The 27,540-nt window shown below is 41.9% G+C and overlaps 2 protein-coding genes across 2 annotated transcripts in view; both read right to left on the bottom strand.

Annotated features, from left to right (window-relative positions):
- LOC135502528 (neural cell adhesion molecule 1-A-like) overlaps positions 1–27,540 on the bottom strand; it is a 148,480-nt gene that overhangs the window by 93,512 nt on the left and 27,428 nt on the right. The gene's annotated exons all lie outside the window — the stretch shown is intronic.
- Positions 18,007–20,284, bottom strand: LOC135502568 (uncharacterized). The gene is made up of 5 exons (XM_064795518.1): positions 20,030–20,284; positions 19,575–19,636; positions 19,233–19,324; positions 18,997–19,112; positions 18,007–18,246 (listed from the first exon to the last, which is right to left on the bottom strand). The coding sequence occupies exons 1-5, from the start codon at positions 20,204–20,206 to the stop codon at positions 18,007–18,009; spliced, it is 687 nt and encodes a 228-aa protein (XP_064651588.1). The 5' UTR covers positions 20,207–20,284.

Below are 27,540 nucleotides of genomic sequence, written 5' to 3'. Positions count from 1 at the left end.
GCAAGGTGGGGGGTCAACAGATCTAGTTGTAATTTCTACCACAGACCTGTCCTAGGGTACTATGAAGGCTGGTGGATTGGTTTCGAAAATAACCCCACAGTTTTGGGGTACGGCTGTTAACCATTTCCTACTCATTTTCCTTTTAAAAAAACATGCATTATCCCTCAAAATAGGCTAAGTCTTTTGTCAATTTTCGTGCATCAAACAGAATTAGCACTAAACACCGCCTATTGAAATTGAAAGTACATGATCTGAACTACCTTTTCATGCCTTTTGTTTTGCCCCAGGTACATTTAATGACAGGTACAGTACGTCCCAAAAACAATGCAATCTCAAATTTCAGTAAAAAGGCAATTTTAACTCTCCTTTAGCTCCAACACTGCAGTTTTTTAGGTGATGCCACTTCCAGGTAAGGAAGTCAGAATGCTGTTTTTTAATTTGCAAAAGAAAAAAATCCGGCCGCCCTTACGGTTTTCCGGTGAGGGGGTCGAGTCGCGCCCTTCTCACTGGTGCCCATTTTTTGCCCATTCCCTCAGATAACTGACGAAATACACATGCTTTCCAAATAAAATTACATTTTTAGATGTTAGTGAACCCCCCTCTCCCTTGCCCCTCCCACACACTCCCTCAAACAACCTAGAGGCCTTTATTACCCCTGTGGAGGCTTAGCGGTCTAGGCGGAAACGAACACCAGCAACGACAACAACAACAACAGTTACAGTTACAATGCATTGTGTACATGCACGTGTACATTGTGTTATAGTCTATTGAAAATGGAACCTGAAAAATCACAGTTGAAATGTGGATTTGCTGTCATATCCAAGGATATCGAGTGTGGTACTGACGCTTCATACCCCAATGACAAGAGTGTGATCCCCTTGAAACAATGTAAGAAGGACGTGCACTCCCATTTGATGCGTTGGATGTCCTCCAGGAAAGCCAGTCAAGTCAAAAGTGAATGGGAGCTCATAGCACTTCGTGCTGGCGTGTTTGATATGAGTTCTCCAGTTCTGGACACCACAATATGCCCGAACCACCGATACAAGTTGAGTTTATCATGGAATCAGCAAAGGAGATGCCAGCACCCACTTCATCAACCCTCTAAAACAAGTCGGAAGCCCAGAAAAGATGGAGGTTCAGTTCATCGAGTGATGTCTCGGGAAATATACATCAAGTGGGGAGTTTTTGTCCCAGTTGGCTCAGGTAAGGGATCAGTCTCAAAATCACTGAAGTAGAAAAGAAGCAGTAGGCCTGTAATGATACCCACTCTGACTAAACCTAACTTTGGTGCAAAACCAACTGAGTGATAACGATTTACCACTTCACTTGTGTTCTTCCTAGAAAGTTGATTGGAGCCTTGGCTTTATGATCAGGAAGTCCCAGTTATGATTCCCTGCCAGTGCCACTGGAGGTGATGCTTCACTGCCGTACAAAATCAGCATGGCCGGTCGCATTATCAAAACAAGTCTATCATCATCATCATGTCCTCACACTATTATATTGCACATCATATTATCATTACCCCCATAATCTGGTGCCTTTTCAGCTCTGTGTAAAGGATGTGAGGCTAAACATCGAGTATCTGTGGCAAATGTAGAACCAGAAGTAGAACCAGCACCCATGGATACAGAGGTGAGTTGAATGAAAAAAAGGGGAGAAGATTCAGGGCAAGCCAAAGTGCATATTGGTTAATTCTGCCTGCAGCGACTGACTTACATGTAAGAAGGTCACTGATGAGAGAGGAGGGACTAAGCTGAAAACCTTGATGCCATTCTGGCTCCCATCTCCTTGGCAATGAGGGATTCTAAGCTAAACCTGATTCTCCATCAATATCTTTTTTCAGTCCGCTGTTGCCTCTTCCTCTGTTCAACCAGCCGACGCCTTAGAAAACCCAGCAGACGGGACAGAAGGGCAATCTCTCAAGTCAGATATACATGTAAATGTAGGCCATGAGGTAAGTGTTCAGTCATCGCATGGTTAATGAAGTTTTTTACTGCAAGCATTTCGAGCTGATTTGACTAGACCACCAAGTACTTTACAGGGTGGCCTGAAACTGAAAATTGGTTCGGTACACATCCCAATACTCACAGCCAGCCGAACGAAAAGCGGAAATCAACAAAAGATGATGCTGGTACGCAAGAGCAGCGAAAACCGGTGCAAAAAATGTCGATTTGTTCTATCTTTGTCCGCGAGAGGCGCTGCATTTCTGAGTTTGTTATATATCATACACATACTTGCCAAATACTATGCTGATATTTTCAGGGAGGAGGTTCAGTATCCAATTAAGATTCAATCAGCAAGTGGTGGTGAAGGTGATGGATCTTCCTCTGAAACAGATTTGCTTATCAAGGTGAGATATGAACTACTGAGAGCACAGTCTGATAGGGTGGTAAAATTATCCTTTCTGCTTCTAAAGTTTCGTGACCACTTTACGAGATGAGGTGTGTCACTTTTTACGTAATTGGTAAATGAACAGTATCAGAAGCTCTGTTAATGAGAACTTCATAGTGCATGATTGCCATTTGAAGACCTATGTTGCCTCTTTGCAGAGAGGCCACCCTCTATACAGCGGCCTTTCCAAAAAATATTATCTTATAAAATGTATTATCTGTTTTTTTCAGGGTCGCCACTTTTTACCAGGGAATGGTGGCTCGAGCCCTAGCACAGAGACCACTAGTGGGAATAATGATGCTCGTGATATACTAGACATCACGTGGGCCCCAACCCCAGCGCCAAAGAATTTTGAGCTTGCCACGCTGAATAGGTTTCTGCAGCAGGGAGGATGTGCACCAGTAGAAGGCCAGCTCCAAACTGCAATTGGTTAAAAAATGATTTTATAGCGATATCTTGGGATAAATTTGAACTTTGGCTTTCAGTAAACAATTGTAAATGCCAAGATAGATTTTTAATGTCAGTATACTTAGTAGCGCTAATGTCAGTTTTGAACAACCAAGCCTGCTACTGGAAAGTGGGACTCTCTCCTGATACTATCCTGCACTTGGGCCTGACATGTAGTACCGTAAATGAGGTTTTACTAGTATTGGTCCCTCCCTAGTAGTGGTTAGTAGTGGTTTGGCTATTGTCTGCAAAATAGCCTTTTTGCTATGTATCATTATATTAGCTTGTAAATAAATCACCCATTTGTAAAAAAAAAGTGTCCCTGCTTCTTAGGTGGCAGCGCTGTCCTCTGCAGACAGGTACAAGTGTAGCATGTGGAAAGTTGTGATCTCTCCTAAGGGACTGGACAGTACCGTAACTCAGTTCATGAAAAACTTCTCCATTCCAGTACATGTATATGTACAATTTAGCCAATGCTAGAGCAACTCCAGGAGAACATTTCACCGCCAACCAAGGAGATAAAAACTTCCAATAGCAGTACTCTGACGGTGCAGCCAACTGCAGGGTTGTCCTCATCAAACAGTAATTACAGTAGGAACTGCACCTTTGGTCAATTGGCTCCTTAGCAATGGAAGGTGTTACTAGTATGTGAAATGAGCACTTCTGCAAGGTTCTTAGGAACAGGATGATCCCTGCATGGGTTGATAAAGATGTATTAGTAGGTCATACCACATGCCCTTCAGGTGCCTTAGCCATGGGGGGGGGGGGGGGCCAACCCTTACAACATGCTCTGGCAGCATGACACAGGCTAATGAATGGGTCAACATTAGCATCCTCACCAACAGGGGGGTTTCTTTAGGTTTTCGGACTGTAAGAAGGCCTACATGTAGCTTATTCAATTACGTTGCCATCAGGTAGGCCAAGGCCGAAATGTTATTTGAAATTCAAATCAGCATTTCAGGACCTATGGGGCCCAATTCCCCAAAGGGCTTTCATCAAGGGCAAATTTGTAGTGATGAGCTTGTTCTTTTTTGGGGGGAAAAATGCAAGTGGAGTTATTTACCGGTAGGCCTACTTAAAATAGGTTAGTAGGCCTAGGCATGGGGGGGGGGGGGGGGGGGGGTGATCATGGTGGTTGACAGTAACTACTAATCCTCATGGCCAGCACCAAGCATAAATTATGTGTTCATTATGCATTTATTTTATAATTCATCAAGTGTACAAAAGGTGGCAGCACTAGCCAATGAGTGCCATTTTGGTGGAAAATAGCACTTTTTCCTTGGTTTATCCTGGGAAAACAGTAAAAGCGGCCGGAAATTTTATTTCTGATTTTGAAAGTAGGTATCATTACCTTTATCATGTGCAAGCCACAGCATTCAAAGACCTGCAGTGTTGGAGATATGAGCGTCGATAGAGAGCTCTTCCTAAGCACTGCCCCTAGGTATGCATAATTACTAGGCCTAGCACGACCAAAGTATGAAGTGTTACTCAATGACCTGTTGCAGAATGGAAGATCTCATCAAATACTTCCATCATACAAAGGGGGAAAATCCAGCTATTTTTTTTAGTCTCTGCAGGAGTGCCCAACATTGACCCAAAAATACACAAAAAATAGGGGGAAAAAAGCTAAAACAAGCCCCCTAACTAGGCCTGCCCCCAACTCGGTTGCTAGTGATTTTTGAGAGTCATCAATTGCTGTGTAATGATGTCTTAGTGGAAGGATCTTGCATACCTAATCTCGTTAAAAACGGTTGACCCCCACCTTGCCACCCTCTGCATGGTGGTATCATGGACTGACACTTAAGTTTGATGTTGATGAACCCACTGGTAAAGCAGTAATGAAGGTTATCAAGAAAAAAAATAAGGAGTTTTACCAGGTTATGTTTTTTGGTAAAAGCAATGAATTGCTTGGCTTCAAATCGAAATGGCCTTATCCCATGTACCCAGTTTTACCAACAAATGGCGAGATTGTAAGCGAGAGGCCCATAAATTTTAGACCAATGGACTATTTTGTTTTCCACTGTGACATCATCAACAATGTAATGAGCAATGGCAAGCCATCAGATGTCTTAGCCATTAGACCGATAAAAGAAGGTAACTTTGGAGACATGATATCATATTCCTTTGGAGATAACATGGAAATTCCGTGCAAATCAAGTGTAGGCAAGTTGAATATTCGCCTAACAGATGAAAACAATGACATTATCGACCTTAATGGTTTTGATGTACAGTACCAATTGATCTTTACTCATTGCACCTGATTTTTTACTCACTGCACCTGATTTTTTACTCACTGCGCCTGATATTACACTAAACTAAATGGCAGGCATAGGTATGATGATTGGTTCTGCGCTGGTGAATGGTTTAGCCTTCTCCGGTACTAGCGAACTTTTTAAATCACTAGACAAGAATGGCTACGAGGATGAAATGAAGAGACATAATTTAGCGCAAGAGCAATTGCAAAGAGCATCCACAGAATGGGATGAGCATAGGAAGAATACCATTGACTTCGTTAACCTTGAATTAAAGAGAGAACATGAAGCGGCAATTGATTTCAAAAATGCCGACGCCTCACTTTCATTGTACAACAGTTTAATTACCATTCCTAGACAACCGAAATTGAGCGACTACTACAAGCCCAGCGATGAAATGAAGAATTACGAATACCTTTGGATTATTTTAGGATTGAGCGGCTTGGGTTTTGGGATTTACTATTTCGTTGGAAAGAAGAAGAAAGACTAAACGTGAATAAAACCATAAGGGTGTTCTAGTCGTATGATCAATTTAGATCCTTTCGTCTTTTTAAGGGCATCTATGTATTTTTGCCTCTGGTCTTTAGGGATAACACTATTTTCTTCTAAGGCATCTTTCATTCCCGATTCATCCTTGTTGAAAAACAGGACTAAAACCCTTATGTTCTCTCTGAAGTCCTTAACAACAGAGTTGTACTTCTGAACGAGTAACCAAACAGTCAGATTGTAGTGCCTACCGGAAGAGGCCAAGTTACATAACTCAGACACCTTCTTCTTTGTGTCTCTCAAATTAGCACAGTCGTCAATGATGAATAATGTCTGTGATCCTTCGAAGGCCATGGTGGCAAATTGAAGCACAGGGTCTAAATTATTGGCTACAGCAATTGGATTGACAATGAAAACATTCTTGTCTTCGTAAATCCATCTCCTATTGTACGTCTTGTTTCTGAAGTAAGTGGGACAGAAAATGACTATGTTCTGGAACTTATTACGATATTCCTTCTCTAAGAGGTCAAGAGCAAAATGGGTCTTACCGCAATTGGTGACTCCTGAAATCAACATGTTGTGTGGTCCGAAAACTAGTATGTCTTTTGCCTTCATTTAAATGAGTAAAACAGAACTAAAAGACCCAGGCAAAGTCCAGTCAAACCCAGACAACATCGAACAGTAGAACCCAGACAACATCGAACAGTATCTGAGAGATTTGTACTTCAATCCTGAAAGTCCTGTGGCTTACAGTTCATTAAGTAAGATCTGGAAAAAAGTAAGGGAAGATAGTGTTGCTAGTAAAACTAGTAACAAAATCAGGTACAAGGAAGTAAAAGAATTTCTAGACACACTACCAACTCACCAACTACACAAACCGGCCATTAAGAAATTTACGTTCCGAAAGACAATGGTATCTTACATCGATCAACAATGGCAAGCAGATCTTGTGGACATGCAAAAATTTGAGAAACAAAATAAAGGCAACAGATTCATTTTGACAGTAATTGACCTATTCAGTCGCTATGCTTGGGCTATGGCCGTTAAGAGCAAGAGAGGAGAAGAAATCAGAGATGCATCTAAAGTGATCTTTGAGGAAGCGATACCAGAGAAGATCCAATTTGACGAAGGCAATGAGTTCTACAACCAACACGTCAAAAAACTCTTGAGAGAAAACAACATAGAGTGGTTCTCTACATTTTCAAGTAAGAAGGCAGCAGTTGTGGAAAGATTAAACAGAACTTTAAAGGATAAAATGTGGAAGTACTTCACTGCAAAGGAAACTGACAAGTGGGTCGATGTCTTAGATGACTTGGTGAGTGGCTACAACAACTCATTTCACTCATCAATAGGGATGAAACCAATTGACGCCAGAAAGAGGGAGAATGAAGGAACTGTCTGGTACAACCTCTACGGCCTACATCTTAAAGAAACATTTGGAGATCCAAAGTACAAGGTTGGCGACAGCGTCAGAATTTCAAAGTACAAGACTATTTTCGACAAAGGCTACTTGCCCAATTTCACTGAAGAAGTATTTCAAATAAGACAGATCATCTTCACTCATCCTATCGTCTACAAACTTGAAGATTACCAAAAGGAAAAAATTCAAGGATATTTCTATGAGGAGGAATTAAGTTATGTTCCCAATCCTGACCAAATAGAGTACAAAATAGAGAAGATAATGAGGTACAAGACCACTAAAGGTAAAAAATACGGATTAGTGAAGTGGAAATGCTACAGTGACAAATTCAATGAATGGTTGCCAATTTCAGACATAAAACGCCTAAAAACCAAAAACATAATTTAAAAACTTTTTATCCTTTAAATGGAGAATCAAATGGAAGGACAGATATTTAACGATAACTATGGTACGGTCAATGTTTATCAGTATCCTGTTAATCGGTATCCTGTTTATCAGTATCCTGTTAATCGGTATCAACCATTAGTTTCAGGACCTACATTTAAATGTATTAGGGGCAATGCAACAAAACCTGAAAGTGAATTTGAAAAGAACAGAAGAGGCAATTTACTGGATTATTGTAAATTATGTGGTTCAACGTTAACCAAGACATGTGGTAAATGTGGAGAAGTGAAATTACTAAGCGATGGTGAATTCGGTAAAGAAGGAAAAAGACGTGAATGTAGAGCTTGTTTTAATTCATACTACAAAGATTATCTTGATAAAAATAGTAATAGAGACAGTCATAAAGTGAGAGTTGATCTAAACAGAGTAGCCAAAGGAGATGTATCTAAAGGAGATATATCTAAAGTAGAGTGTACTGTTAACTCGGAATTACGTCTAGGTTGTTCCAATGAGTTCTTCATGGATTGGTTAGACCACCAAAGGGGTCTATCACAAATAGTAGATGAGGAGTTGGATCATGTTCTACCAATCAAGGAATTCAAAGATCATCCAGAACTGTGTTACTCTTGGTTTAACATGCGGCCAATGTCTAAAACACAAAACAGACAGAAGAGTTCCACAGTCGACTGGAGTATTTTCAAAGAACATGACATTTCAATAATTTTCTTCATATAATTGTCCAAGTCTGAGCTCTTTATTAATTCTGTTACGTCACAATTTGCAGCGACATGTTTCAATTATTTTTTCATATATTGTACTGTAATAATTCAAGTTTGATAATTTTGTCCGGTCAGAAATAGCATTAACATGATGTTTCAATCATGTTTTCATATAATAGTTCAAGTCTGACTCTTAATTAATTTCGTTCTTTCACAACTAGCATTCATTGACATGTTCAAGCACTTTCCATATATCGTATAATAGCTGATATCGAAACCATACTTTCGGAATTTTGCGATTCCCTATTGGTTCTGCTGCATAAGAAAAGTGCAGTTTTTGTTGGTATGATTTAAACGTGAAGTTGATATTGATAAAATAAATATGTTTTTTTGTATAATACATTGGTAGTGCGAGTCGAATTTAACTTTGTTCCAGCCACTGGTGACATCGAATGAACTATAAAATATCTGTGATGCCATCGGTTTGTATAGTTAAACTTCTCTTAAACCTACCCCTGAGTCGGTTTAGTTAAACTAGGTGATTTGGGCACATTTACACCAGAGTTTAAGCTAAACCACCTTTGTGCATATGGGCATCTAAACCTGGTTTAAACTTACCCCACAGTTTACCTTAAACCATCTCTGTGCATACGAACAGTGGTTTAATCGAAGGGTTATACCTAGTTTTGGCTAAACTATGCTTAAACCACCTTTGTGCATACGGGCCCTTGGGTTTAATATTTTCGATAGAATTCGAGAATCTGCTCTGCATGACTTCGCAGTCGAGGCTTATAATACGAGATGAATTCGATGCACATATTAGGCACCCCTGTGGATATACGAGAGGTGACGATGCTGATACAGAATACGATCGATATACGAGAAAAATACGAGATCTGTGGGTCATTGTGGAATGCACTAATAAACTATCAATTATCATTCCTACATGGACCGCGATTGGCCGCAGACAACTTGGATCCCAACCGGGCCCAGTTCCTTGGTCACGAAGAATCGTGCAGTTAGTCTAGCCCGAATCCTGGGTATAATATTCCGGTATCAGGACACTTCCCCCCTGGACATTTGCCCCCCGGACTTCTGCCCCCGGACTTCTGCCCCCCTAGGACATCTGCCCCCCGGATTTTTGCCCCCCGGACATTAGGCCCCCTAGGACTTCTGCCCCCCTAGGACATCTGCCCCCGGACATTAGCCCCCCGGACATTAGCCCCCCTAGGACACCAGCCCCCATAGGACTTCTGCCCCCCTAGGACATTCCGTCATTCATACAACACTGGTTCCATCCCCGAAGACTGGCGATCATTCAAAGTGACACAGAAGGGAAATAAGTCAACACCAGATAATTACCGCCCCATTTCCTATAGGCATGCGCACATCTCATGCACACGTTGGAGCATGTCTTTGCGACCAACACCATGAGATACGTCGAAATCCATGATATCCTCTACTACCGCCAACACGGTTTCCTAAGTTGAAAATCCTGCGAGACACAGCTCAACTACTAGAATGTATAATACATGTAAGGCACACGGATGCAAAGCCAACAAACATACCTTCTAGTCATGGACGTTTCAAATGCCTTCGACAAGGTGAACCACCGCAAACTCCTTGCCAAATTGTTCCACTATGATGTTTCGACGAAGACCAACAACTGGATATCTGTCTTCCTCAGCAACATACACCAAACGGTTGCCCTCGACGGGGAGAAATCATACAATGGAACTGTCACTTCGGGAGTACCCAAAGGATCCGAGCTTGGGCCACTACTTTTACTGCTGTACATAAACGAGATCGCAGAAAACCTATCAGCAACAGTTAGACTCTTTTCGCCGATGACACTATCGTGTACCTTGTCATCACGTCCGTAGCTGATGCACAGAAACTACAGAAGGCAAACTCAAATAACTTCTAGTCAGGCCAAAAACGCTTCAAACAATTGTTTGCTTATATAAACTCACAGTCATGCAGTACATGTAATGGCTACACACATTTGCGAGTCTATCCGCCGATTGAAAGTAACTAGGATGCTACAAGCACCGAAAAGGTGGTGGAGAAAAGCCATCCGTACCTTGAGGGCATTTTATGAATGTATTATGTTGCATTAATTGAAACAGGTATCAGTGAGTGCTCTGGATAGCCAAAGTGTAACTGATATCCAAAGTGACCCAGTTGCTGGCAGATTATAGCCTCGGTTTAGTATACCTGGTTAGCATAAACTTGGCTGCCCACTGACATAGATTCATGCATAATATGTCCTAGTTTACCTATATTATGAATGTAAACAATAATAGTGCCATGGTTTGATATGGTTTGAAAGTACCACCAATCATTTCGATATCCAGGACCTACATTCACAGCATCTGAAAATCACCCTCCCAACATCCCTAATCCATTGAATCAAGAATATCCAAATATCCAAACAATTATTTCATTCCATATTCCTTTTTTGGTCGAAAAATATAAATCAACGTAAGGGTCACTGAATGAATATAGGCCTACACATGTGAAACATTAATAATCCAAAAGAAGTAAGAATATAATCCACCAAAGGAACAACAAAACAAGTTTAACCTGTTCAGAAGAACTGATAGAACCAGGAAAGATGTAACAGCCTTTCTACACGAGGACAGTTGGAACCGGCTTCGAGCCAGCTCGAGGCGGGTCAGGATAATTTTTACCGTGTAGAACGAAATAGAACCGTCTCCAAATGACCTGACCCGAGGCGCGTTAGCACTGCAGTCTCGAGTCACTTGAGGCGGGTTGGAGCCACTTCAAGACGCTTAATCTCTCGTATAGAACCGATCTGGCCTCGAGTCACTTTGCGCACGGTACTAAAATCGAGTAGCGCGGTATATCATGATATAGCAGTTTATGAAAACACGCGGCAGAATATATATAACAGGAGTGTCAGTGTCAGTTAATAGCTTTGTTTGATTGATCTCGATTTTGTGTCTTATACATTAATTATTTACTCGCAATGGCTACTCGTGGAGCAGAAGTTAGCCGAGTGTTGTACCAAAACGTACCAAAACGCAACTTTCAAACCTCCACCGAAATAAGAGTCACATGCGCCACCAAGCGACGGGTGAGTGGTTTAAGTGGCCTGAACTGAACTTGAGTCGGCGACTTGATCCGTCTCCGTGTAGATAGCGCAAAGCCAGTTACAGGTGATCCGGCTTCAAGTGGCTCGAGGTGAGGAGGGCTAAAACCGTCCTCGTGTGAAAGCAACTAAGGCAGGAAGCACTTGATCTTCACCACCACGTGTTTCATCATGGTTACTAGGCCAATATGCTGATGAGCTGGACAAGCAACATCAAAAATGTGATAGCCACTTCGTTGATGACCAGAAAGGGTGTAAATTGTACTCATTCACTAGAGTAAGACATGGTCAACACCGTGGAATTGACCTTCTGCAATTGAAGTATCAGAAACAAAATCTATCCCTATTACAAGATCAAAGGAATATGCCGCCTTGCAAACAAGCAGCCTGCTGAGTTTGAGAGATTATAGCAGACAAGTGTATAAACAAATTAACCCAAATGTGTGTAATTAATCAAGCAGAAAGGTCACTGTACCAGGCTGTATCATGATACCATACACAAGTTGACCACCAAGAATGTCATTGACAGTTTAGTTGAGGGGGGGGGGGGGCTGTGCTGGGTGGACTCCAGCCATTCACAAGCCTCATACATCAAGGGGTGTGCATATTCATTGAGAAAAGTGGTTGAATTCTGTTACGCTCCAACTCTATAATAGTGCCAACTCTGATGGACATGATTCCAACTTTAATATGCCAGCTCTGATGGCGATAGATAAGTACTCAGCCGCAAGATGTCTCTACCCGGTGAACGGTTTGTTCCAACTCTAATATGCCAACTTTGAAAGCGGAACTTTGTATACAGTTTCGATACACATGCGAGTCAAGATATCCGATTCCGATGCGGTACGTACATGCATTGGTTCACTGAGTAATCTCATGCGTCTGTTCTGAGAAGTTCGTTGACTTAGTTACACAAATGAGTTGCTGATGATACCCTCAGTGGCCACATTGATATGCTTGGGTCGGTGACATACATTGATCTGCACCTGTAACCGGATAAAGTGTACTCTACACAGTCTCTGTGCTCGTGCAAGGTGGCACAAAATACACGCTTTTTCATAGCAGATAGGGCCGAAGGTAAATGTGCTATCCCATGCTAGGTTGGATAGGCAGTGTTGGAGCAGTCCAAGCCCCGGCCTAGGCCTACTGCTAGAGGTTGATGTTAATAAATGGACATTCGGCCTCCTGGAAAAAAAGATAGACATCTTCAAACACTTGTCACGGAAAGGGTACATAGGCTTACATGTATTTTCAAAAATTCTATCAAAGAAGTCGGCCTGGAAGGGGGAGGGCTGAAATTCACCTGAAAAAATTCGTCGGTTTACCCGATCCATGATGACGTTTACAACTAGGAGTTGTATCGTTTTCTGTCGGAAGACGTACGATGGCGGGAACTTTCAACGCCTGCGGAAATGAAAGCATACCAGAAGAAGATTTCTGGCAGGTACCGAATCATGAGAAAAACCAATCCGCTAAATGGGAACGACGAGGAAAGAATTGTGGAAGTCGGTGGACATAGGATATTTCCGAGGATATCAGAAATTGAGCCTATAGTCAGGTATTTCTTTGGCAAATATAAAGGACTCGCTGCCAAGAAACTATCCGCCGTTATATCCAGGCAATACTGTGCGATGGGAGAAAAGCTTGTGCGTCGATATCTTGCAAAAATGAAAGAGAGTCAGAGCCGAAAACCTCTCTTCTCCAACAAAGCTTCGGCCTGTTCTGGCAAAATCAGTGATGGCCCGGATCCAAATGGACCTTGTGAACTTCTTAAACATGCCCGTAGAAATAGACGACATGAAGTACTGTTACGTTCTCTCAGTGCTCGACATCTTCTCAAGATATCTTTGGCTGAGGCCACTTTGCGACAAAGGGTCGCCTAGGGTGGCTGAAAAGATGGAACACGGCTGACCCAAAATAATCCATTGCGATAACGGCGGAGAACTCAAGAAGATGGTTAGCAGACTAGCAGAGAGGTTATACGTAAAAATCATCAAGGGTCGGCCGTCATCCTATTTAGCGTCCAGTGGCGACCAGTGGCGTCCAACGCGAAATAATAGGGTGTATATGGTTAAAAATGTTTTCAAGCTCCTAAAACACTTTCACGATCTTAGTATGCGTCCAGCAAAAATACTGAACGCCATGTTTGTTTTAGCTGCCGTTCCTTGGGTTTATAGAAAACGCGGAATCGGGATCTGGCATCAGGTTGGCATACTAAGATCGTTTTCTGGTGATGATTATTCAAAAACTAGGTTTGCAAACTCCACCAAACTTCTAAATCTTGTTTATTGAAAGTGTTTTAGGAGCTTGAAAACATTTTTAACCATATACACCAAGGAGGATACCGCGGTGACGTCACGGCTTTTCCAAGATGGCGCTGCATATTGTAAACAAACTCGATCCACGGCCAAGGAAAAATCAAGTCATCAAAAAAGTTAGATTTTTCGCATCAAATCAGAGTTATCAGTACTTTTCTGCTATGAAATAAGTCTTCAGACAATAAGCTATCATTTGAATAATGAAAAGTGCTGTTTTGATGGGGAAAAATAGGGTTTTTTAAACCAAATAGCCGGCACCGATCTTCCAAAATTAGCGATGGTTTCAAAACAGTCTCCCAGATATGGGGCAATCTCTTCATTATCATAATGGGATTTGGAGGCATGTTTTCAGATTTTACAAGTTCGAGACCTGTAATACCTAAAACTCGCATAGATCCCCATAGATCCCCTCTATTTGTCGAGTTAGCGCCCCTGTAAGATCATGCATTTTCGGACACTAGAACGAAATCTTCCTGCGGATATCGCGGTTTCGGTGATGATTTAAGGAGAAATTGACTGTTCTTAGAGTTGTATGGGATAGAAATGAGTTCATACTTCATGAATACATGAATATATTATGATATGGGCGGGCTTCTAAGTCAAAACAATAACAAACTCAACTTCATCTCTACCGTGTATCGCGTAGTGCATTGCCTAGTGTATTTCGTAGTGTATTTTAGCGGAGACATTATTTCCCATTATTTCCGCACTTTGGCCACGGCAAACGTCTTTTTTATTCGTGGAAGTTAATCTGCTCTGTAAATTTTATTATACACAGGAAGAATCCATACTAGGTATTGCAATATTTCATGTCTATTGGTGTTTTTGTGTACAGGAGCGCACCAGACAGTGAGACGTGGAGATGTGTTCAGTGCTGGTGCTGTCAGTAGACTGAATCTGATTGGCCATAGCGATCACTAATATGGGTCGGGATCACGTGATGTGACGTCACCGCGGTATCCTCCTTGCATATACACCCTATTATTTCGCGTTGGACGCGACTGGTCGCCACTGGACGCTAAATAGGATGACCCGTCTCGAGCGCCACCCAACGTCTGTTTTGATATACGACTGCGTTCTTCGACGTCCTCTTTCACAAAAACATGCAAGACAAGTTTGCGCGAGCGACGACCGCTTACAAAAACATGTACATATTTTTTGCGGTTTTCACGGCCCATACAACTCCTTGAGACACAAAAGGATGTCGTGTCTTTTTCACAAGCTAGCTTGCCAAATTAAAGTGCAATTAGACCTTAATTACTTATTTCTGTCCAAAGTTAGGCCTCTTTTTGTCTAAAAGGTTTAGAAATGCAAAACCTGCCTCATTTGGTAATATTAGTGGTGATGGGTGTCCCCACGACTCGATCATCTGACTAGTCACGGGTAGCTGGACCTAAGATCTTTGGATCTCAATGCCAATTGTCAACTGAGATATCCTTCATCTACGATTGTTTTATCCTTACTAATATCTGTCACAATAACCTATATCTAAAGATGATGAGCAAATGTCAATAGACATGAATAAGCAGGGACAAGTCCTGATGCAGGGTGGTCAAACAATCTTTGGAGGACACCATGTACTTTTTCTACACTGAAAAAATCAACATGAAAATCACACAGCCGACGCAGAGGCATGTCAAATGCCTGTGCCGTCATTTTACAACCCGCATTCATTAAGCACCAAAATACCAATGGCTACAATCAAATTGTTGCTCTTTTTGTGCCCAATATCTTCAGGATGTTCAGGAAGTCAGCTGAATGGACCATGGGAGATATTTGCGTCCTTGCGGATAAGAAGACGAACGATCATCTTGCCTTACTTAGGCGTTTTTAAATCATTCAGACTGATTGCAAACTCTCGAAAAGTTGGCATATTAGAGTTGGAACAAACCGTTCACCGGGTAGAGACATCTTGCGGCTGAGTACTTATCTATCTCCATTGGAGTTGGCATATCAAAGTTGGAATCATGTCCATCAGAGTTGGCACTATTATAGAGTTGGAGCGTAACAAATTCCACAGCCAAGATGTCAATCAAAGGTCTGTCATCAATGGTCTCTTGTTTTAGACATAGAAACTTTTCTATGCCAATTAGAAGTTGGGGGTGGGGTGTGTGTTGGACAGTACTCACAATGAAATGCATTTTATGCTCTCAAAAGTGCTTAAATGGAATACATGTTGCATTAGGATTGTAGTGTGGTATGTATTTAACAATATTGAGCATGTTTATTGAGGTAAAAAAAGATTTGGGCTGTGTCAGAGTCATTTCAAATAATGACCCCAGCTATCAATGCACTATCTGAGATCATAGTGCATTGAAACTGGAATGCACTAGACAGTACACAAACTAGGTCAATCCAGAACGAGGCTGACTTTGGCCTATTTTGTATAAGTTTTGACCCAGGTTGTACACTGTATTCAGTATGATAAAGCAAATATGACACGTCCAGGCATGAGATATTGGAGCTTATTTGTCAGGTAAAAATATTATTTCCCGAGGCTATGTGCCTGGACGTTTGTGAAATATTACTTAATATCTGACACGAACATAAATAAAATCTCCGTCGCTAATTTCCAGATTATATTTTGACTCCTGCTAAAAAAATAGTACAACTTCATGAACAAACCCGCTGGGCTGTCATTTTATCCTGATGACAAGTTTTTATTGCTGCAATCAATTTACAATAATCATACAACAATGGAAAGTATTTGTCTTTGATATGGTAGTTAGTGTAATATATGAAGGCAATTTGTTTATTTGACTCATTGGGGAAATTAATCATAGTAATATATGACCAACATCAAAAGAGAGAATTCAACCCATAGGAAGCTTTGAGGGGTATTAATAAACAGAGAAACAGAGAAACGAAGAAATCGAGAACTTCCCATATCGAGTAGTTAGGCCTTAAAACCTATGTCTATAATGTACGGCGTGAAAATAGACTAATATGCTAGCCTGGTTTCTTCTCCCACGATGAAAGTAGTTCGAAAATGCACTGGGTGGACAGGAGACCAGTCCTATCAGATCAATGGAACATTGTCCATTTCGCAAAACCACGAGGTTGACTGTATTTATTCCATGGGCTGATACCCTAATGCTATTTGGCATGCTATTTTTGGCTCAACCCATGTGGAAGAAACACTGTAGCCGGGCACAGAAGGCCCTTCTAGTATGCTAATTCCACATTGCAGACAGAGTGATTGTGCATTTCTGGAGGTGTATAATATGTCCAGTGCAGAAGTTAAGACCGTTTATTTACTGGTTGGATAGGAGAATGAAACCATTCAGTTATTAAGAGAAGTGTCAGTAAAATGGTTCCCATCTGCGTCCCTTCTCAAAGCACCGATGTACACCTGGCACGGCGAAGTTGCACCCCCACTTCATATCTCATTTCAGCCTTGTTGAGTATTCAGCATAGTCCAGTCTTAATTAGCAAAGTCTGTATTTTAGATCTACCCGGTGTAACAGTAGATCGTAGTCCAACGTGAGAAATAAAGCATTTCATCTCCGATATTCTCGACTCTGTTGCCCTGCCAGACGCTACCCGCCTTACGAAACAAGCCTCGTCCCAAGGACCAAACAAGCAGGAGGGACGAGGTTACCAGGTCTAAAATTGCCCAACTAAAGTCTTGGTTGAGTGGTTTTTAGTGGTTGTTGGCACACAAGTACTGATTTTGTGTAGCAATGCATTGGGAAACGAGGCCTAACTAGTCGATGGGGGAAGTTCTCGATTTCTTCGTTTCTCTGTTTCTCTGTTTATTAATACCCAGCTTTGAGTGATGTTCACGTGATAACCAGGAGCAAAATTTTAGTCATAATTGTAATTATCTCATGCTTATAATCAAATGACATGTGATATCGAGTGACGTCATTGATATATATGTCAATTGTCATTAACTTATCCCAAAGATTTTTTAGATATTTCCAGGGGTTGATGAGAGCCCGGAAGTGGAGCGCATTGACCCCTTGGAATAGAGATTGCACGTTTTTCTAACCAAAGAGTAGTCATGAATAATTATGGGATAATAACTATACAATTAACAGTCGCGAGTTCCAAGTACATAATTGTAATTAAACAATTACTTCTTTGTCAGTTATATTCGTCTGTTCCGTCAAGTATCACATTATTTCAGAGTCGTATGACATTCCTGCCATGGAAAATGAGGGGAGATATAAGTATAAAATCGTTACACCTTTCTCGGAGCTCATGATCATCTTAAACTAAAGAATTTTGACCGCTATCACGATGAAACTTCTACCACCTTTGGCATTCATTCTTCTCCAGTTTCAAAGTAAGTAAGGGGGTAGTGATATGGATACGTGGTATGCATACGTCCAACCGATTTGCCTTTTATCCGTAAAGCATGTGCATGGAAATAACTCCACAAAAAAATTCTTAATCTTCATTGAATTTTATTTTTATATTTCATGTTTCCTTACATGTACTTGATTTCATTTACACAAGATCTTAATTTTCAAATCCGTCGCAGTTTCGGGGCACTGTTCCACTCAGTATAGGCATCCATTCGTGAGTCCAATAGTGCGACTAGTTCGTTCACCTCTGGCTTTCTCTTTCTTGCGTTGGAAATCCGCCGCAGGACTTTCTCTCCTCCATCCTCGGCGTCCTCCTCAGCGGACATGTCCCGCTCCTTCACCTTATCCCATAGATCTTTCTCCTCCGCCCCTCGTAGGTGTCGGCTCCTCGACTGGAAAAGCTGAAATGATAGTAATGATAATAACATCAATTGAATATTCACGACTGTTCTATTTGATCACAAACATGGCTGCTATCAACAATGGTCCATCTGTAAGAAAAATAAGTAAATGCTATATATAGGTGAAAAGGGGAATTTCTGTGTGCAGAGGGGTAGGGTAACTCCTTCCTTAGCCTTTCTGGAAAGGTTTTGTGAATGGACCCGAGGAAATATAGAGTGCAGGCTGAAAAAGATGTGGACAAATGGCGCAACGAGATTCAGACTGTGTTGATCTGCTGTCTACCTTGTGTAAGAGTTTCTCCCCATTCCAACATTACTGTTCTGTGGTCGATTACCCAGAACCTCAGTCGAGGAGCTATTTTCCTGTTGGTTAAACTTGTAGAAATGTTTGCAAAAAAGTCATGCTACTCTCCATGAAATCCCCCCCCCCCCTCCGCCACCCTGTCATATTTTGTTACAGCACCACTGTAAAAGATCTCAAACCCAAAAGAAACTGCCGACCAGTTTATAGTGTTGTTGATTTTCTTCATAATTGTCTTTGTCGTCAGTTGGCGATGTTGTCTTTTGGGATGGATTCTCACAAGTGTGAAAGTGCATGTAATTGTAATTAAGGCAACAAAACAGTACACTTCGGCTACCAAATTAACCGTACACATTGGCTAAGCCCAACCAGCCAACGAACCAGCGTCCTCATCAGTGAATTCGAAGTCGAAGAGGGTCGAATAATGCAAACATTAATATTCATCTTACCCGCTTCTTCCTCGATCTGACAGTCTTTAACATCTTGTTGGTGGCAGCCGCTTTCTCTGACATTTCCCTCTCCTTCGCCGCCCTTTTCCGGCTGGTGAACAAGCGCTGGGCCGACACTGAAATAAAAACAGTACATCTATGTATGTTATGAATAGATTACAAGTGCGGTTCACTGCGATAGAATATAATGAGCACTGGTAACTGGTACAAAATCACTTGGAGCTCATCGATCTTACCTCTGATCGTATCCAATGGGGCCTCATTTTGGGCTTGGCGGACTACGGCCGATATGTGAGCCGACACTTTTTCATTGTAGAGACTCTTGAAACTGAAAAAGTAAAGGTAAAATTGCTTGATTGTGGAATATCATTTGCAGCGACATGGACCCGGGCGTGAAAAACAAGTGTCATCAGATTAAAAAATGTACCGTTTGACTGCATTTTACATCTAATGGAGCATGATGAAAGAGTAATTCGCATCTTAAAATTAGTTGCCGAGGCAGCTTTTTTATGGTGGCATACACCGGTGGGAGGCTGTATAGCGTACCAATTCGTCAATTTACATAACACGGTACTTACGTTTCATTGACATTGTACTGCAGTTCATTTCCCTCAGCATTGTAGCATGCGTGTACAGCAGTCTGAAAATAATAGAAGGAAACAATTGGCAATGGCGATAGTAACGTAGTGATGACGATGATGATGATGATGACATTGAGATGATGAGTGCATTGTCTCATTCGTCTGATGAACAGTGAATTACCGTAAGATTCTGACTTGTAGACATCAAATGAATTGCTATGCTTGCATTACATGTAAATGATATTATTTTTGTGATGTTGAGTACTAGTAGATGTTAGTCCGTTGCATTTGCCCATGAAGCGCTCAACGGGGAATCAAAGGTTTTCAGGATGCCTTCAGATGCCCAGGCAACACATTATTATCATGTCATTTGCCCTCATTTCCAAAATCCTAGTTTGGAGAACCCCTCCCCTCCATTTCAAACATTCTGAAAGTAACTGATATAATTTTACCTTAATTGCGGTCGGAGTCTTTCCTCTCCTCTGCACTCTTGCTGCACCTTCTGCCCCTGCCCCATCAGTCTCCACCGTGAGCCGCTGATCCATTTGGACTATACGGTCCTCAATGTCCGTAAGCCGCTCGCTCAGACCTTTGATTTTTTGACCAAGTCGGTCGAATCCCTGTTTCATCTATAAAGACAGAGTAAAATTCAAAGCCCAAAAAAAGTCGGCGAAACATTTTAACACAATTTCTTTCTTTTCTTTCCCGACGCGATCAAACCAAATGCAGGTAATTAACCAGTTTGTTTTTGCGTACTTGGGTAACGATGGTTAACAAAATTGACAGACACACAGACCAAAGCCAGCTTCTCGACTCACGTTATATTATGTAACCCCAGCCACTCCACTTACAGGTAGGCGACCTTGTTCCCAATGCTTAGGCTACATTCATGATATAACTCATATAATATTTGAGGCCAACTAGGAACGAGGAATTATTTTCGCCAGTTGCATCATGATGCGTGTATCCTTTGATATGATGCCTGTTGCGTTGCCTTCGTCGTTGTCTTGGCTGATGGCTGCATACACTAGGTAGTTGCTACTACACGTATGAACGGTGCGGCTAGAAAAACTTTCAATAAATCATTAATTAATAACAGTTCTAGAGAGATTAAAAATTGATAGCGCCCGTTGGCCGCACAGCAGAATGTATCTATGTGATCCTGCATGGTACTAGGAATTATTACGAGAAAACTACTATTACTTACTTTTTCGCCAAGAGTTTCAATACATTTGGTCACCCCATCAATTAACGCATCCATATTGTCTTGGAATACGTCTCTAATGACATCCCTCGTCCCGGCAGATCGTGAACCTTCAGACCTGCTTGTCGTAGAGCCTCCCCGATTGTTCCTCGACGATGTCGGAGTACTGTAAAATCTTCCTTGAATGTTAGCCATCTTAAAAATCGGAACAGCAGCAGTGCGATGTAGGTACTCTCACTTCTACAGTTCAAGTGACCGTTAGCCTACATTGTACATTCCCGCCACTGCTGACGTCATGGACGATGATGCAAGGCGAGTGGCGTGGCGGGTGCCCGCCAGAGAGTACAAATGGAAAACGTGCGCCTGTTGCGATGAAAGTATGCAAAAAAGCACTTATTATACATTAAAAAGGTTGAGAGTTGTAGATCGTCCTTTTCCCAAACTTTTGCATTGGTAGGTTGACCTACTGTGAGATGGCAGAGCCCCCGCTTGGAGACTGTGCTTTATCGCGCCTACCAGGCTACATGCTGCCTAAATAGAGTCATTTTAATGTTGCCAAATATGAATGTTTGATACAGAAAGGAAGTAGGCCTACACATATAGAGGGATAAAAGATATTTGAGATCGGGGGGGGGGGGGGGGGGGGGGGTTGTACAATAATATAGGGTTGGGCAGCGACAATCAATCTGGCCTAGAAATGCCATATACATGTACTTTATAATTACATGTATAATGTACACAAACTACATGTATGATATGACATATGATGTCAAAGCGCGTATCTAGAAGTCGGGAAAGGGGGTGTATCGTGGTGCCACAATTTATATTTTTATATTTCTTTAATTTTAAATTCATAATCATGGTCAACGATATGGGAGGCACCTGATTACATTGAATACTATAATGTATCCCCTTCCTCGAATATCCGCAGTCAGTACGTCGTATCATCCTTCCCAGCCGGCCTCGCACACTCGTCGGTGGTTAGAACTACATGGCAGCAGATTTGTCTTCATACATGTAACTGCACTACGTCATTATGATGTATCAGTGGATTTCTATTTCTAACTGGACCACAACTAATAACGAATGGCGTACCCCTTTAAACAAAACCGAACGGAGTTCTGTCCTAAGCTGCAGTGTCTCTGCAGTATTTAAAGGGGCAACATTAAACTGTCCCTAAACCATTGTCGTTCAGTGCCATCAGTAGGCCTAATCCTTAGCTGTTCTAAGCTACCCAGGCCAGTTTTAGGGAAGAAGGCCTATAATATGTAAGTCGAAAATCACGAGCCTTCAGTGTTAGGTTAGCCAAATGTTCGTAGTTCGCCCTTAACCCGTCCACCTCGCCAGTTTAGTACCCCAAAACTGAGGACAGGTCATTGTGCCTTTGTCTTCACGCTCTCGGCAATCGCACTGGCATCTAGTGGCGATCACACGCCCATAACATCCAAGTAAAAACGATGAGAGAGTTCCATTTGTAATACTGTGACAGTATTTTAACAGTGCACTACTTCATCCAACAACTTTTAATGCAGCATATCTTGAAACATAACTGAATATATCACATTGATACTCAATCCCAGAATGCACATTAACAAGGGGAGGAATGGGGGAGGAAATACTTACATTTCCTATGAAATACTGACGCAGCATTTCTCAAGTTTGTATTCTATATAGTACAGATTCCATGATATCATGTGTTATATTATCGCATTTCTCTTCCCATATAATTGCGTATTTTTCTTCAGTATAAACACATTGATACGAATAAACCTAGTATACAGGGATATACATCTAGGTATACTAGGGGTAAAGAATATGCTGTGATATACTGATCATTATATTCGATATATACAACATCTCAGTACATCCCAGTATATTGTAAGCATAACACATATCACAGCTAGAATACTGATCACAGTATAACAGAAGTAACTCAGTATTTCAACCCATTTCGTGCAGTGTATATAATGAAGGGACAGGATTCACTGACCCAAAACACAACAGATACATTAGCAACTTAACATATCATTGTCTGCTAAAATCCGCATTCAATTATCTTATTCTATCTCTGTGATATTTAAAAAAACCTGTAGACATTTACTTTCTGGTAGGACTGTACATATCATGAACACGTTTTCTTTATTCACCTCCAAGATAAAAAATCTCTAAAAACAGAAATTGTTTTTGTCTCACTGCTCAAGTAGGAAATTTCAATGACAATTAAACCTGCCAGCGAGCTGTGAGGCCACTCATAACGTCTGCTTAATTCGTGTCATAAATTTGTCGAACAAATACTATCTCTTTCTGCTGAATTATTCTATAATGATAATAATAATTATAAATAACGCATAGTAAATCTCATTTTCTACTAAAAATGACCAATGTTCAAATGGGCTTGCTCAAAAGTCAAATTACTACAAAAATAGTTCACATTGAATTGTTGTTTGAAGAGTGATATATTGAGTCATAAGGTTTAGCAACTGTCTATCTTTTAAGGCGTTGTTTAACTGTTGTCTTAGTGTTGGCATGTTACATAATGACAGATGACCCTGTTGCTTTTCTGATTTCAGATATTCTCGGGATGACGATAAGGAATACACTTAGTAATTCCCGTCCACACCTCGGCGAAACGATAACGCTAAGTTGTAACATTACGGGTGGAACCGCCGAAAGTTTATGGTGGTGGAAAGACAAACACCGCAGCCAAGGAGCAGTACTCCTATCGCAGGATTGTTTAGTCTTTCCAAAGGAGTACAAATCAAGATTGACAAACTCACGGTGTGATAGGAATAACTATAATAGTTTTCAATTAAGTAATGTTCAAACTTCGGACAGCGGGGTATGGGTGTGTGAGGCTGATGGACAAGAGGCCACAACTAAACTGAGATTGGATGTTTTAGGTAAGTAATAAAAACACATACTGCACCTTTGCATATGTTCTCCCTTAAAAGGGAGGACTGTTTCACTGAGGTCTGGGGGTTTCGGGTTGATTTTTTCCTTTCATTTGTAACAGCAAATAGGTAGACCATTTGAATGACGTTCAATAAAAGTGTGTGTATGTCTTCTTCAATATTCGTTCTTCTCCTGTTGATCTCCTCAACTCAGCAACCTCGTTCACTCAGGGGCTTTTGCGTGCTCCTATGGTCGCTTCCACTACCCCTGATCACATGTTAAACTAAAACTTATTTGATTGTTAAACGAATAACGTTTTATATGCAAATAAGATGTAAATATTATATTGACTAACTGCATTCATGGCATATTGAATCGGCAGAAAAGGCGACTAAAAAATCTAAAAAAACAATTTACCTTAATGCAATCACAAATCAATTGATGGCATAATAGAACTTCATAGACACGGATAATATACGAGCCAATGATACTTGCCTCGGAGCGAAAAAGACCGAAGAAGCACGTGTTACAAATGCCAATCGCGAGCGAAAGGAGTCGCCACTGCGAAAATATTATTTAAAAAATCCCTACATATAATTTATTTTTATATTCAAGTATGAAGCCTCTTTATCTGTATACTCCCTGAGATAATTGCTCAATTTCAGAATTATTCGGTCGGCTACAAACGGTTTCGGACATGTTGAAACAATGCTGACACGTAGTGCCCGAATAGACAGGTCATAGGTCAAACATGCCACGTCACTCCAAGATTCTGACGGTGACGCGGCATGTGAGTATAGTTGTTACCAGGGGCTACGGTGCAGCCATCTTGAATTGCTAATCAAGTAGTCCAAGGTTGGAGAGGCTGTCATCTCAGGCATGTAAGGGACTCTCATTCTAGAGTAAATCATGCATGTACTGCAGAACAGAAAAAAAATAGCGTGCGTTGGATATTTGTGCGGGAAAGTCATGGCCGCGAAAAGGATTGCATGTCACAGTTGCCATGTTCCCATAGGCACTGCATCGAGCTATAATGGTAAGGCCTATGTCGATCTCAGCTTACTTAATCATATTAGAGGTGATTACTCAGATACCTTGTTTACCCTGTGCAATTGGCACATACCATAATTACACCTAACACACACAAATTCCACCTCGATCTTCATCAACGATAACTTTTGCCTCATTACGTTCATCTGTGTGTGTGCGCAACGCCTATTTGCCTTTCGGTGTATCTGATGTGAGATGTAACAATGTGAGAGGCGTTCGTGCTAGTGTTTCGGGGGATTTCCGAAAACTCCCTTATAGGCGCTATTTGGGTAAAATAGACAATTATTATTTTTTGGGAAAAAAATCTTTGGGAAATGCCGCGAATTTGTCCATCGCCTGCGAAAATTTTATGTTCTACGGTATCGGACTTGCAAAAATATGTAAAATGAGCCCTTGCATACACGAACAGGTCTTCCAAGTCCATTAGTTTCAAGTCTCTTCGTGATGTATATCACATATTTCGTATAAAACGGAACACATGATGCCGGGTTCATTTCAATGATGATGGTCAATGTATGTCATTTTCGATTTCTGTTGAAAAAAACTGTATCGAACGATTCAGGACCAAATTAATCTCTTTTAGTAGGCCTACTATCATGACCACAGGGGATTCCCGAAATGACTGAAGCTATGGATCTAATAACGACCTCTACCCCGCCATCTATACCCGGTATTAGGGAGTAAAGCTCGCGAGACGCTGTCGTGTTGTGACACCCATATATTGTTTAGTTTATGTTTTTGACACCCTGTAGTAGTATAATTAGCATAGGTGGCAGCACTGGTTGGGGTGAGAGTGAACTTGCAAGATGGAGGACAGTTAGAACACATGGTTCAATTCAAGACGAGTTTAATTTGATGAGAAAAGTTGTTGATTTACACCAAGAGTTAAGAGTTTGATTTATTTATACAGTCCCAACTGTACATTATGTCTCTCCGACCGGATTGAGAAGCAGTAGAAGTGACTTTCTTCAACTTGTGAGAACTGTGTGTATTCTGTGACCATGTACTATTCCTGTACATTTTGTGTCATTCAAACTTACATATGGAACACTTTTGCATGTTACTCCATTTGGGCTCAAACACAAGAGTATCCCTTTAATTTTCTAAAGGGAGAACTGAGGTAACAGCTCGGCCGCCAGGCAGCGCCCTAACCGATCCCGCGAGATCGCGCCGATCTCATGCCGCAATATTCATTCTTTACTCTTGTGCTTCTACGAAGCACATCGTTTTTTCAAAGCTGCCGTGAATTCGATTTAAAACCAAATTCAACCAGTCAAGTCTAGACGATTTTTGGGTTCATTCACCTACGGAGTCGACCGCCAAACTAATCTTGGCATTAGTATTGTCCAGTCTATTTAATTATAGACCTTTCTTAGCTAGCTTAGTCGACCCGGCTCCATTATTTTGATCTTGGTAGGGTAGATTTACGTAGGCTATTCTCTTCTCTATTGTAATGAACAAGACTCAGATCCATTGCAATAGTGATTAATTCAAGTAGGCATGTTTTCCTTTCCATTAATAATTGCGTCCTTTCTGGCCTACTTGGGGTTCCCAGTGTTTTTATTGTCATTGGTACCATTTTTTATATGGCGTACCCCTCCGACGGCGTCCTTTGTCTCACCACAAAGGACTTCGTCTGGTGGCGGGAAACGGGCCGCGAAGACACCTAAACCCTCTTCCGGTTCCGTTTCCGGGCAAATAACCCGGAGGTCTACCAGACCTTCCGCCACCACCCCTTCCGTCAGCCGAGTTCCGGTTCCGGCCGCGGCTGCGAAGGATGCGGGATCAGACATTAGCCGCACTTACACCACCTGAAAATGGACCACCAATCTTGGTTCGGGAACCAATGCCGCACCATCGAAAATCCACCAAGCGCTTACACCAGCGCTGCAGCTAGTCATAAAATCCGGCTACAGATGGCGCGCAAACAATAAATTGCATGTGCAGAAAGCGCCATTTCGAAAGCGCCACCTGGAGCCGAACCATCTAACTAGCTAATTGCCGATCCATTTGCGCGTACACCACGACAAAGCCGAGCTTTTAACAAGCCGGGCGAATTTGGACCATCAAGCTTGGTGGGACAAATTCGCTCGGCAATTTGTATCGGCAATGGATTGCCGAACCAATTTGTCGCGGCAATGTGGTGGTGTAAGTGCAATTGGTCCACCAATATTTCGTGGTGTAAGCGCAGCTATTATCAATGTCTGTGGTCCCAAGGGAGACTTACATCCAGTAAGTCTCCAAGGGTTTAATATACCCCGGACTTCAGGGATCCTTCCGGTTCCTCTGTCGTCCGCTCCCCCGAGTACAAGCCCTTTGTACCCGCGGGAGCATCCTGCATCCGGTCCGCCGACTGCAGTTCCGGTTGCTGACGCGGGTTCCCGCGTATCAGTAACTGAAGACTCTACTGGGGGTTTTTCTCAGTCTTTACTGCGAAATAACCCCAGTCCTCACGGACACAGTAGAGTAGGGAAGGACTTTAAAACGCCACCTCCGAAACGCCATGCGTCTTCGGTAACAGCGTTTCCGTCCCCCGTACCTCCTCCTAAAAGGGCAACCGGTAGCTCCATACCGGCGAAGGAGTTACGGGCATTTCCGGTTTCGGACTTCGTCCTACCGGAAATGCAGGCACCTCCCTATGTTGGCCAACCTCTTAGGTGGAGCCAACCGGAAGTGCCACCCCCTCCTCGTAGCAGAGGCGTCGTTCCCATGGAACGAGCTACGCAGAGGGGACATCGGAACTCTTGTTCAGAATATGGGCATCTTCCGCTTCCGGAAGACCCATTCGCCCGTACACACGGCTTCCAGGGTTCGCCT

Source organism: Lineus longissimus, chromosome 18, assembly GCF_910592395.1.
Source record: "Lineus longissimus chromosome 18, tnLinLong1.2, whole genome shotgun sequence".
NCBI classification, from domain to species: Eukaryota; Metazoa; Nemertea; class Pilidiophora; order Heteronemertea; family Lineidae; genus Lineus; species Lineus longissimus.
This window is presented reverse-complemented; position numbering and strand designations above follow the sequence as displayed.